Below are 13,540 nucleotides of genomic sequence, written 5' to 3'. Positions count from 1 at the left end.
CTCCACCAAGATGTTACCCATCTTCCCCATTATCCCCTGTGTATTTATACCTGTGTTTTCTGTATGTCTGTTGCCAGTTTGTCTTGTTTGTTCAAGCCTACCAGCGTTTTGTGTCTCAGATCCGGCTTTTTCCAGTTTCTGTTTTTCTCGTCCTCCTGGTTTTTGACTCTTGCCTGTCCGGACCCTGTACCCGCCCGCCTGACCACTCTACCTGTCCCTGTCCCTGAGCCTGCCTGCCGTCCTGTACCTTGGCCACTACTCTGGATTATCGACCCCTGCCTGCCTTGACCTGTCGTTTGCCTGCCCCTGTTGTTGCAATAAACATTGTTACTTCACACATTTTGCACTTGGGTCTTACCTTGGTACCTGATACACATTGAACTTTAGATTTTTGTATTCGGTACATTAAAACTTACGCGAAAACGTACATTTTGTGTGCACTGTCATCATACACTGATTTTTATCTGCAACAAGTCTGTTTGGTGGAAACACCACTGGTGGTAAAATGTGCATATTTTCTTTATGCAGATTTTAGATTTTTGCATTAAACTGCCGCCAAGTGGATGGCAACCTAGCTTGTGATGAGAACCTGGCAGAAAGAGACTGCTAGGCTGAGTATAATCATACCTGGCCTGTAGGCTGTGTAATCCAGGCAGCTACTGTCTCCAGCCTTGGACCAGATGTCCCTGGAGTGCTCCAGTTTGTGGTCCAGACTCTACCGTGCTGCTCTGCCCCCAGAACATGCCAAACATGTTAGTAGAATTATATATGAAAGGTCTAGACAGCTTAGAACTGTGGAGGATGAGGGGCTAGGCTATCCCATGTTATTGAATCTGACTGGAGTAGCTGTGTTCTGTTCACCACAGACAGAGTGAAGGATCTGGTTAACCAGGGCAGGGATTGTGATGGGAGTTATGGGTAGCAGATGGATTGATGGAGGAGAAACCCTCAGGGGGAACTTGTAGGATGTCATGCGTGAAACCACAGAATGTCATGGCTAGTACAATCCTGCCATCAGAAGAGTCTCTAACCGAATAGAGCAGTTCCACCATTACAGCAGTACAGTTTAGCTGTTACAGAACCTAAAGGCTGGATAATCAAATCGAAAAAAGTCAAAGTATGTGACCGTGTGCTGACTGTGTGCTCCTGTTCTTTCAGCTCAGGAACATGTGTGTGTAAGACGGGAGTGTACGGGCCCAAGTGTGACGAGTGCCACCCAGGCTTCTTCCGTTTCAGCAGCACGGGGTGCCAACCCTGCCAGTGCAACAACCTTACTAACTACTGCCACCCACAATCTGGTGAGTAATCCACTACACCACACCTTCTATCTACAAACCACAACAATCACACTTTCTTGTTTCTGCTACACATGAATCCTGTTCGTTTCCGTCCCCGTCTCCACAGCTGTGTATTGTTGTGTGAGTGTACACTAAAAGATATTGAGAGGCTTGAAGGGGTTGAAGTTGGATGGAATTGTAGAAACCATCTGTTTTCTATTGTGATACATAGCCAGATGGCGCAGTAGTCTTTCCTGGGATCAATGGAGGAATGCCGTATATTTACTTCCTTAGCTCAGGTCTGATATCAACTAGAATGACCCTCTCAGTCAGCCAGGAAGCGTTACATAAGAAACCTGAGGGCATGTTAAAAAACAAACAGACTCTCTGTCTCTTCCAGATTAACATGGCAGTAACCTGTTCCATTTCAATCAGAAAACTGGAAAATCAAGATGATTGTTCCTACCTCTGTAGGGTCATTGTTTTTAGACAGAGAACACCACTATCACTCCTATCGAGAAGGACAGAGAAAACAACAGTGTTTAGTGTATTCCTTCATTATAGAGAACGTCTGCAATGTCCCACTATACAGAATAATTTATATTCCACAAAAAAACACTCAACAACTCCATTACTATGTAATTACCAATGGAATAGTCCATTTGAATGTAAGCATATAAACAGTATATTAATACAATAGTGTTAGAGTAATTACAGCGTTATTAAACAGGTATAGAGTAACAGAAGAAGTTTACCATCCAGCCCAGGCAGAGTGAAGACCCAAGAACAGGTAACTCAACAACCTGAGGCTCAAATTCAAATCAACAGGATAGCAGTATTTGCTGCTCTAACATGTACAAACAAAACCACCATATGGTTTAGGTGTGGTTAACAAATGGCATGTACCATATTTCTGACAGTTTTCAAAACATGTATTGGCATAACTTTTAACCATAATATTCTCTCCTTTTCCACACAGGCGTCTGTCTGAACTGCCAGGGCAACACTCAAGGACCCAACTGTGAGGAATGCAAGCCCAGATTCTACCGCAGCTCTGGTGCTGCCACCACCGATGCCTGTGTCGCCTGCCCCTGCTCCAACACCACCTCCACTGGCACCTGTCACACCGGTGAGTAGCCACTACCCCCTGCCTCAGTAGTGCCCTTAGTTAGGTCGCCTTATTAGAACCCTTGCCAGTCTGGTTGCTACTACTATTTTTTATTTATTTAACCTTTATTTAACTAGGCATGTCAGTTAAGAACAAATTCTTATTTACAATGACAGCCTACCGAAAGGCCTCCTGCGTTGATAGGGTCTGGGAATAAAAAATGAATAAAAAAAATATAGAAATATAGGACAAAACACGACAAGAGAGACACCAAAACACTACATGAAGAGAGACCTAAGACAAGAACATAGCAAGGCAAATACATGACAACACAGCATGTTAGCAACACAACTTTGTAGCAACAAAACATGGTAGCAGCACAAAACATGGTACAAACATTATTGGGCATAGTCAACAGCACAAAGGGCAAGAAGGTAGAGACAATACCTCACACGAAGGAGCCACAACAGTCAGTAAGAGTGTCCATGATTGAGTCTTTGAATGAAGAGATGGAGATAAAACTATCCAATTTGAGTGTTTTTTGCAGCTCGTTCCAGTCGCTAGGTGCAGTGAACTGAAAAGAGGAGCGACCCAGGGATGTGTATGCTTTGGGAACCTTTAACAGAATGTGACTGGCAGAATGGGTGTTGTATGTGGAGGATGAGGGCTGCAGTAGATATCTCAGACAGGAGGGAATGAGGCCTAAAGAGTTTTATAAATAGGCATCAACCAGTGGGTCTTGCGACAGGTATATAGAGATGACCAGTTTACAGAGGAGTATAGAGAGCAGTGATGTGTCCTATAAGGAGCATTGGTGGCAAATCTGATGGTCGAATGGTAAAGAACATCTATCCGCTCGAGAGCACCCTTACCTGCCGATCTATAAATTATGTCTCCGTAATCTAGCATGGGTAGGATGGTCATCTGAATCAGGGTAGTTTGGCAGCTGGGGTGGAAAAAGGAGCGATTACGATATAAGAAACCAAGTCTACATGTAACTTTAGTCTGCAGCTTTGATATGTGCTGAGAGAAGGACAGTGTACCGTCTAGCCATACTCCCAAGTACTTGTATGAGGTGACTACCTCAAGCTCTAAACCCTCAGAGGCAGTAATCACACTGGTGGGGAGAGGGGCATTCTTCTTACCAAACCACATGACCTTTTGTTTTGGAGGTGTTCAGAACAAGGTTAAGGGCAGAGAAAGCTTGTTGGACACTAATATCTTTGTTGTAGAGCGTTTAACACAAAATCCGGGGAGGGGCCAGCTGAGTATAAGACTATCATCTGCATATAAATGGATGAGAGCGCTTCCTACTGCCTGAGCTATGTTGTTGATGTACATTGAGAAGAGCGTGGCGCCTAGGACCGAGCCTTGGGTACTCCCTTGGTGACAGACAGTGGCTGAGACAGCAGATGTTCTGACTTTATACACTGCACCCTTTGAGGTAGTTAGCAAACCAGGCCAAAGACCCCCCAGAGACACCAATACTCCTTAGCCAGCCCACAAGAATGGAATGGTCTACTGTATCAAAAGCTTTGGCCAAGTCAATAAAAATAGCAGCACAACATTGCTTAGAATTTAAGGCAATGGTGACATCATTTAGGACCTTTAAGGTTGCAGTGACACATCCATAACTTGAGCGGAAACCAGATTGCATACCAGAGAGAATACTATAGACATCAAGAAAGCCAGTTAGTTTTTCCAACACTTTTGATAAACAGGGCAAAATAGAAATAGGCTTATAACAATTAGGATCAGCTTGATCTCCCCCTTTAATTATAACAATTAGGATCAGCTTGATCTCCCCCTTTAAATAAAGGATGCACCATGGCTGCCTTCCAGGAGACAGGTTAAAAAGGTCAGAGAGAGGCTTGGCGATGATAGGGGCAGCAACCTTAAAAAAGAATGCCGCTCGCTCATCCGTAAACTTACATGTACATATTCTCATTCACCCCTTTAGATTTGTGTGTGTTAAGTAGTTGTTGGGGAATTGTTAGATTACTTGTTAGATATTACTGCACTGTCGGAACTAGAAGCACAAGCATTTTGCTACACTCGCATTAACACCTGCTTACCATGTGCATGTGATAAATAACATTTGAATTGAGTAAGGGTATAAACCGTCTGACCCAGATGGTTTTTTGGGGTCAAGTTTAAGGAGCTCCTTTAGCACCTCATACTCAGTGACCGCCTGTAGGGAGAAACTTTGTAGCAGGACAGGGGAAAAAGAGGGAGGTGCATCGGAGCTAGTCGCATTAGAAGGAGTGGGAGATGAGGAAAGGTGGCATGGCTGAGTCAAATAGGAATCCTGACTTAATGAAGTGGTGATTAAAGAGCTCAGCCATGTGCTTCTTGTCAGTAACAACCACATCATCAACATTAAGGAACATGGGCATCTGTGAGGAGGAGGCTTTATTCTCCAGGTCTTTAACCGTTTTCCAGAACTTCTTAGGGTTAGACCCACAGAGAGAGAACTGCTTCTTAAAGTAACTAACTTTGGCCTTCCGGATAGCCTGAGTGCACTTATTTCTCATTTACCTGAACGAGAGCCAGTCGTCCTGAGTATGCATGTGCCGAGCCTTTCGCCAAATGGAATTCTTGAGGTGGAGTAACTCTGCCAGATCACAGTCGAACCAGGGGCTGAACCTGTTTTTAATTGTCATTTTCTTTATGGGGGCATGTTTGTTAACAATACCACTGAAAATATCAAAAAAGAAGGTCCAAGCATCTTCGACAGAGCTGATTCTATACCAATTTACAGAGGCCTGGTCATGAAGGAAGACTTGCTCATAAAAGTTTTTTAGCAAGCGTCTATGACAAGTCAGGTCATTACAGAAAACACCAGACTGATACCTATCAGGATTATTTGTGAGGATAACATCGAGGAGAGTAGCCTTTTCTGGGTGTTTGGAGTCATACCTTGTGGGATTAGTAATAATACGAGAAAGATTTAGGGTGTCTCATTGCTTTAGGACTTGGTCATGTGGTTTAAGCATGTCCCAGTTTAGGTCACCTAGCAGGACAAATTCAGACTTCGTGTAAGGGGCCAGGAGAGAGGGCAGGTAGGGTACAGGCCGGTGCTGATGGAGGACGATAACACCCAGCAACAGTCAACAAAGAGCTATTTGAAAGTTGAATGCTTAAAACCAGCAAATCGAATTGTTTCGGGACAAAGAGAGCACTGGAGGTGTTCCTTGGTAAAGATTGCCACTCCACCACCTTTGGAAAATCTGTCTTGCCGAAAAAGGTTATAACCAGAAAGGTTAACATCAGTGTTCAAAACACTCTCTTAACCACGTCTCAGTAATGACCAACAGATCTGGATTGGAGCTGTGAACCCACACTTTCAATGGATACATTTTAGGTAATAAGCTTCTAGTGTTAACGTGCAGGAAACCCAGGCTTTTACGAGAGCAGAAATCAGTGAAGCAGATATCAGAGCACAAGTCAGAATTGGGGCTAGCAACAGTAGATGGGCCAGGCTGTACATGCACATTTCCAGATATCATCTACAGTAGTACAATCAAGGCACGGCAGAGGACAGTGAGAGCTCTGCAGTGTTGATGTATGACATTTGAATGTGCATTAGATGGCAACAAGATAATATTGTACAGCAATTTCATCAGGTAACATGAATACAAAGCCAGCAAGAGGTGGTTAGAATAGGATGGGAGGCCAAGAGTCTGTGTAACCAATAGAGAATCAGAGTCCCGAGTGTGGGAACAAACACAGTCTGTCCTACGGTTGGGTTAACAAGCAAGTTTATAGTCAACAAAGCACGCAGGAGTCATGAGGCAAGTAGCATAAAGCACAATAAAAATAATTATGACTTGGGGCTAGCCATTGTAAGTTCAGAGTCACTCGCCCCAACAGTGCGTGTGTGCTGGAGGCGAGCGAAAGCTTGGGAAAGAGGGAGAGAGGGGGAGTGTGGCGGAGGTACCTGTACCAGACGGGGAGACAGGCCATGGCAGAGTGATCAGATTGCCAGGTGGAATCCAAGCAGCAGTGCAGCAGGCAACAGGAGTAGGTGTCACACCCACTTGGGAGAAGCTTTTTTCGTGTGGCAGATTCCTTGTAGAAAATCCCAGCTAGTTAGCTAACATAGATAGCAAGTCTCTGTCCACCATATTTTTTCCACATGGAAAAGGAGGTCGTTAGCTAGCTATATCTCTTCCGTTTCAGTTTCGGCGAATGGTCCTTTACGACGTCCAAAAAAAGTTGTCCTGTTGTGGCTGTTATGTTTTGGAGATTGCAAGGAAGATATCTTTACAGTTCCAGGTTGGATGGTGTTTTCAGGTGGTTCTTTTACTAGGCTGGTGTATCTGTCATTATGTCTTGGTGTGCCCTGCCTGGCAGAGCGAGTGTGACCACAGAAGGTAGTGGCCCAGGAGTGCTCTTAATGTTCCAACAGCAAAACAACATCAACAGTCACTGCCAGGGATGAAGGCTCTGGTCCCCATTACCAGGGGTGCAACTTTGGTTTTAGAAGTGGGGGGGCATCTCTAAACAGCTAACCCAACTGCTAGGAGGCATCCGCAAAATCCTAAAGCACACCGTTGCCTCATTTTTATATCACATTCCAATGATAAAACTGGGGGGAGACAAAAATGCAATTTCAGAATGTGGGGCCCCTGTCCCCAGTGAAAGTTGCACCCCTGCCAATTATTATAGCCCATCCGCAAGGATACTTCTAATCTTTCACATATAATTGCAATTTACTTGTGATGGTTTGTCAAAGAATCAATATCTGGACCCTCTGGTTGATGATGTTTAATCCCACCTATCTGTCTTATCCCTGCTGGTCAAGTTATGCTTCATCACCGAGCATGGGTCTGCTCACATCAGCTTCATCACAAAAGTCTAAGTCACAGTGTATGTCTGTGCTCATGTAGACACGTATTTGATATTAAGCATGTTTTAACCAGGCAAGCCAGCAATAGTTTGTACCCATACTACACTGATACCTCAGCAGCTGAGGCTTGGCGACACAGACATACATAGAGTCCCTGTCTGTCTGTCTTTCTCTCTCACCTCCTCCCTACCTCTGATCTGACCAATCAGCCGCAGCCATGTGACTGCTGACAGCCTCCCATTGGGTCCCAGCAGCCTGGCAACAGCCATGTGGAGAGGGTTCTGAAGCCTGTCAGGTTGTTTGCCCAGCCAGGGCTGAGTGCTGAGGGGGGCTGAGCTGAGCAGCTACATCACTGCACTGCGAGGGGAAGGGACACACACACACACACACACACACACAACATGATCCTCCTATTGCTGCCTTGTCAATGGAGTGTGGTGCCCACCCCCCTCTGTTCTGTTGCTGCCTGACTAGCTTGCTGTGAAGTGGCCCAGCTGTGCCCATGATGTTCAGTGTGCTCTATGTTCAGCTCAAACTCTGCCTTTTGTGTGTGGGTGGGTGCGTGTGTGTGCGTGCGTGTGTGTGTGTGGGTGCGTGTGTGAGGGGGAGAGGGAGAACTGGAGTGAAAATGATGTTCAGGCCTGTAAGTGACTGAGCTGGCTGTATTGCAGTAGACAGGGAGGATGGTAAAGGTATTGGGTAAACATCCAGGTCAGGTTGTACAGTATCATCATGTGAAGGTTTGCCCCCCCAGCCGTCACCGTGCCGACTGGGTCATGTTCTCTCCTGGTGAAATAACACATCAGCTCACTCTGACTGAAGCGTTTCCACTGCCAACAGTCCGGGGTTAAAACAGACCAATCAGAAACTGCCTATAGATAAGAGTTCTTATCGCTCTTACACTTTATTGGTCTAACTCTTTTCTAGAATTTTTATTGTGGCTTTAAAAGTGTGTCTGTTGTGGGCACAAATATTGTTCCCGTAAGTCTGAAAGAGTTAGATATGATTTAGAGATGAATGATCTTGAGCAGACTAAAGCCTGCAGCACAAATTTGAGGTACCATTAAATGTGTGGCTATTTTCTTGATTAACTTGTTTAGTAGGAGGGGATCAACACTTACACTAATGACATGCAGCAAGCCTAATTACTGTGCTCAATAATATTTGGTGTCAGAGCTCTTGGCCCTTAATGGATGTGACAACATCAACAGGGGATATATCACAGTTAGTGAAGCCATTAGGAGAGAAGGAAGGCGCTGTATAGTAGCATCATATTACTAAGGTCCAGAGGCTGGAGGAGAAAGCTGACTCCTGATAATGAGGAGTGATGATGATGCTCTGATACAAGGGATCAGTCTTTAAAAACAGTTCAACTGAATTTGATTCCGGGCTGTGGAGATGTGTGTTTGTAAGTCGCTTTTGATAAAAGTGTCTGCTAAATGGCATGTTATTATTATATTATCGTTGAATATTTTTGCTGAGTCTTTTGGGGAAGTTAAAAAATGTCTCATTCTTCAACAGAAAATCTTATTATAACCCAGATGTAGCCCATATGTAGCCTGTATGTAGCCCGTAGACTACTAGACACTGCCAAAGGGCTTACCCTCTGTGTTGTACAGTATTAGAAATCAATCTCTTTGGCATTCTGGTGCCATCTAGTGGTGGTGCATCAGCCAAGTCTATTTTATGATTTATGACTGACATGTATTAGTGTGTGTTTTTGTTTCCCTAGACTCTGATGGGTTCCCAGTGTGTGACCAGTGCCTGTCTGAGTACAGCGGTCAGCAGTGTGACCGGTGCAAGGCTGGCTTCTACAGTGCCAATGGTGTGTGTGTCCCCTGCGACTGCAGTGGGAACGCAGACCCTACGGGGCCGGCCCAGCTCTGCCACCCTGACACTGGCCACTGCCTGAGCTGCACCGTCAACACCACGGGGCCTCAATGCCAGCTCTGTGCCCCCGGCTTCACAGGGGACGCCCTTGCCCACAACTGCACCCGCCCAGGTAAGCGTCATCCAATAATTTGGTGCAGAGGAGTATTAGTAGTTGTGAAGTTATTGAATGAGCCATGAGTAGCTCAATTCATTCCCCTTCACATTGTGAATAATTTGTTTTCTAGCAGCACGGATCGTTCTTACCCCAGAGCCTGCTACAACAACAGAGACCCCTAAAACCACCACTACAACTTCTGCTCCAACCCCCAGCAGCAAGGGCCTGACTGCCACAGTGCCCACCAGTGCTCCCCCTTCCACCACTAACTCCAGCATCCTACTGAGCATAGCCACCACCCAGGCCCTGCTCACCAGCCTGGGCAGCCCCACAGTCAATACCACGGCCACTCTCACAGAGGTCTCCTGGACCCAGTTCAACATCATCGTCCTGGCCGTCATCATCCTAGTAGTGGTGCTGCTGCTGGGCTTCGTGGGAGGAGTGTACACCTACAGAGAGTACCAGAACCGCAAGCTCAACGCTCCTTTCTGGACCATTGAGCTGAAGGAGGACAACATCAGCTTCAGCAGTTACCATGACAGCATTCCCAACGCTGACGTGTCTGGCCTGCTGGAAGACGAGGCCAACGAGGTGGCGCCCAACGGCCAGCTGGCTCTCACCAACCAGGGCAACTGCTACAAGGCCTAGCCCACAGGGCAGACAGACAGCACACTGCGGACAGACTGGACACACACAGAGAGGCTTCCGGCCTGGCTGCCTGCTTCACAGGACAGAGACATGAAGTGGATAAAGACTTTCAAAGCTGCTGGACACCAAACCCAAAGCTCAATGCGTAACTTGACTCCTTCTACCCAGCTCCTCTCTCCTTCTGTGGAGCAGAAGGACACCAACAGACTGACAGATGTTTGCAAAGAGAAAAGGAATGGTATGTTTCTGTTTGTCCTTACGTTTGGGCTCCATTTCAGATTTGAGTGATTCACGTAAAAGAAGAAGTCGATGAAGGGTCCAAAGAAGAGTAGACTTTTTCAATTCAGTTGTGCCTGCAGAGGGCACTATTGCAGATGTGGATGGTTGTGGTAATGGGGAGTTTGCCCATGCAAGAGTAGAGGACCATGGGAGAATCTCAATTGCAAACTCCTCGTGTTATCTCTCCTCGCCTCCTTCTCCAAACCGATTGGATGAGAGCGAAAGTCAGAGGACCCTCCCCTCTGTAGGAAGTGAGGAGAGCGGACACGAGGAGTGTGCAATTGAGATTTTTCCCATGTCTCTGTTGTATGGCACACTGTTCCTTATGCAGCTCAATGGACATCAGACTACACTAGGAACCCTAGCATTTCAGAACCTTTTAAATCGAACTAACAGTTTAACTTATAACTTGAACAGAGATCTATGATTGTTATTCCATTTATTTTTTATTCATTTCTTATTTATTTTCACATTTTCTTTTTGGGATAAATGTTGCACATGTAAGATGTGATTTTCATGGTGTTTTAACTTGTGTGCTATATTGGATGCAAATTGAAAAGGGCAACATGTTTTCGTATGTCTTTTTTGTGAGTGATATTAGGAAATGGGAAGGCTGCTGGCTTAATGACATCCTCTTTTGTTTTCAGTTGTATCCTGTATAAAGAATTTCCAGGTCCTTACCTTGAGTATTAACGAGGGGTGTTTAGATGATAAAACAAACATACATTGTATCCTCGCTCTACTCACTACTGTTCACTGCAGGGCAGTAGGTCCTATTGTTCGTTATGATTATCACTTTGAACTATTTACTGATGGTGTGCTAATCTGCTGGTTTGAGAAATGCCTACCTCAATGGAAGTTGCTGAACAAATTCTTGCAAACAAAAAGTAGTACTAGTCCATTTAGGCTGGTTCATTTAAGTAATCCACTTCTAGGACACAATGATGCCAGCCACAATTTCTTATGTAAGTCTTAACAGTACAAAATAGAAACAGATCTTGGTGATGTGTTGCTGGCAGCATCACCGTTAATCCCGCTCAAGTGTTTTTAATAAACTACAATTGATATCCTGGATTTGTTTCTGGTAAAAGTATCATGAGTGGGTTAAGCTAGTAAGGGAACTCACTCCTCAGGGAATGCCTCTTTCCCCAGTGTGATCGCTGTAAATAAGAGTAGGACATTGTACAGATGAATGTGAATAGGATCATTATTATTGTACAGGTAGAGTGCAGTTTACGCTCAGAACAGTCAGTACCCTTACACTGAAAGACTCAAATATGGGCTCGGCACAGTCCACACAGGAAATGAACTATCAATAGACCTACCCTCTGTGTTGTTGCAGGATATGCTACATGCCATCATCCCTAACTACTGTTTTCAATTAAATAATTAATGGAAAAAACTGTAAATAGTACAAACTGAAAATGTCACACAATGCTAAATAAAATTGGGTTTATTGGTTAGTCTGTAACTGTGTTTAACTACCTGGAGTTTTCTTTTGTTATATTGTTTATACAGTGGCAGCATTTCTGTGAATTCTAGGCTTAACGACACATCAACTAAATAATGATACAAATCGTTTGAGTCACTCACCAGTGCTAATGAAATGTAGCGTAATTTCAACAGGGAAGACTGGGCTGATTTGTTTTAATTTGTTTGTTGTTTCATATTGCAAAATGGTCTTGAGTGGCAACAAAACTGCCCAATAGCTGATTTCCATACACCCACTTCTGTTGATCCTCCCACTTCTGTTGACAAGCCCACTTTCAGACACACTCCATGTATGCAGTTACCTATGACTCTCTCATTGGCAGAATTGTCTCCCACACAGCTCCAGGCGGTCACTTCAGTTACTTGTCAATCGTTTGAACTGATGCGAAGCAAGGTGCCAGGACACTAAAACAATTGCGGGGTTCAGTCGGCTATCTACATTTTAGACGTTTTCTTATTATTTTCACTTAAATCTATACATTTGCATAATAACTTCAGAAATGCCAGCTGCTGATTACGACCAGGCCCCTCTACTGGACCTATTGCCCCTCTACTACCGCCGACTTTTCCCTTTCTCTCAATTTTACCGGTGGCTGAAATATGGAAGAGTGACAAAGAACTATTCACATTGAAGGATGACATATACGTACGATATCAGTCATTCAGCACTCTGAACGAGAAGGTGATGCAGAAGATAAATCTGTACAAGATTGACGTTGGAGCGGTCTATAGTCACAGGCCTAATCAGTATAACACAGTCAAGTCTGGATCCTTCCAGGCTCTGGAAAAGGAGCTGGTGTTTGATGTTGATATGACAGACTATGACAATATCAGAAGCTGTTGCAGTGCTGCAGACATCTGCCCAAAGTGCTGTACTCTGATGACTATTGTCATCCGTATCCTGGATAGAGCCCTTGGAGATGTCTTTGGTTTCCGGCACTGCCTGTGAGTGTACTCGGGCAGGAGAGGGGGGCTTTCTGTAGCGTTGCGCTCCGCTCCGCTGTGTCTGAGTACCTGAGTCTGGTCAAGGATGAAGACAAGACGGTGAGGAAAGTAGTGCTGTCAGACCCAATTCATCCATTCATCGAAGAATCCCTGACGGTGGTGGAGCACCACTTTCCACAGTACCTTCAAGTGGGACAGGACATACTAGGCAACAAAGAGGTTGCAGACAAAGTGCTGGCTCTCGTGCCCAAAGATGTCAGAAAGGAGCTTCTGCAGTGCTTCCAGACAGAGAAAAACCCTGAGAAGCGCTGGGGAAGACTTAAGACTCTGGTCCAAAACAAACGTACAACTACCAAGGACCACTACTGTGAGAAGGAGGTCATGCTGCAGTACTTTTACCCTCGGCTCGATGTGAACATCAATAAAGGAGTCAACCATTCAGCATCCATCCCAAAACCAGGGGGATTTCTGGTCCTATTGACCTGAGAAAACTGGATCGCTTTGACCCCTTTGATGTGCCCACCATCAGTCTGATCTGTGAGGAGTTGGATCGGCCCAAGACAGCGGAGGAGGAGGGCACCAAGGAGAATGAGAATGAGAGAGAAGCAGGAGAGCGATAGAAGATAAGAGACTACAAACGAACAAGCTTGGCAAAGTATGTGAAACTATTTGATCAATTCCTGTAAGGGATGGCTCTCTCAAGGAAAGGGGGCATCTTAAAAAGAGTGATCTTCAAAAGGACTTCTAACCCTGAGCAGTGTCCAACGGAACACTGTCTGTTGCTGGGGTTGGTACCTACAATGGTTGGCTAATCTTAACAAGCCCATCATATCAGTTGTTCATAATCTGACAGTTAAAGATGGAGAACACACATTACAGATACACTGTAAACAAATGGTCTCAGTTTGAGAATTGTCATGCAAATATTTTAGTCTTTATCAATGATTGAAAAT

At 45.0% G+C, this 13,540-nt stretch overlaps 1 protein-coding gene and 1 pseudogene across 2 annotated transcripts in view; both read left to right on the top strand.

The window, feature by feature from the left end:
* The window catches only part of LOC115164695 (multiple epidermal growth factor-like domains protein 9), a 56,490-nt gene extending 44,868 nt beyond the window's left edge, over positions 1 to 11,622 (top strand). Inside the window, exons 3-6 of one of the 2 annotated variants that reach the window (XM_029717441.1) lie at positions 1,159 to 1,298; positions 2,257 to 2,406; positions 8,970 to 9,239; positions 9,358 to 11,622. In XM_029717441.1, coding sequence (XP_029573301.1) covers positions 1,159 to 1,298; positions 2,257 to 2,406; positions 8,970 to 9,239; positions 9,358 to 9,872 — 1,075 coding nt within the window. In that variant the 3' untranslated portion in view covers positions 9,873 to 11,622. Of the gene's footprint in view, positions 1 to 1,158; positions 1,299 to 2,256; positions 2,407 to 8,969; positions 9,240 to 9,354 lie in introns of both variants that reach the window. The other variant, XM_029717440.1, reaches the window with a different exon arrangement.
* A 520-nt stretch (positions 11,623 to 12,142) lies between these two features.
* LOC115165184 (DNA primase small subunit pseudogene) lies at positions 12,143 to 13,335 on the top strand (annotated as a pseudogene).
* The last annotated feature ends 205 nt before the right edge of the window (positions 13,336 to 13,540 follow it).

This window comes from Salmo trutta, chromosome 27, assembly GCF_901001165.1.
Source record: "Salmo trutta chromosome 27, fSalTru1.1, whole genome shotgun sequence".
Classification (NCBI taxonomy): Eukaryota; Metazoa; Chordata; class Actinopteri; order Salmoniformes; family Salmonidae; genus Salmo; species Salmo trutta.
The sequence above is the reverse complement of the archived record's forward strand: the minus strand, read 5'-3'. Positions and strand labels throughout refer to the sequence as shown.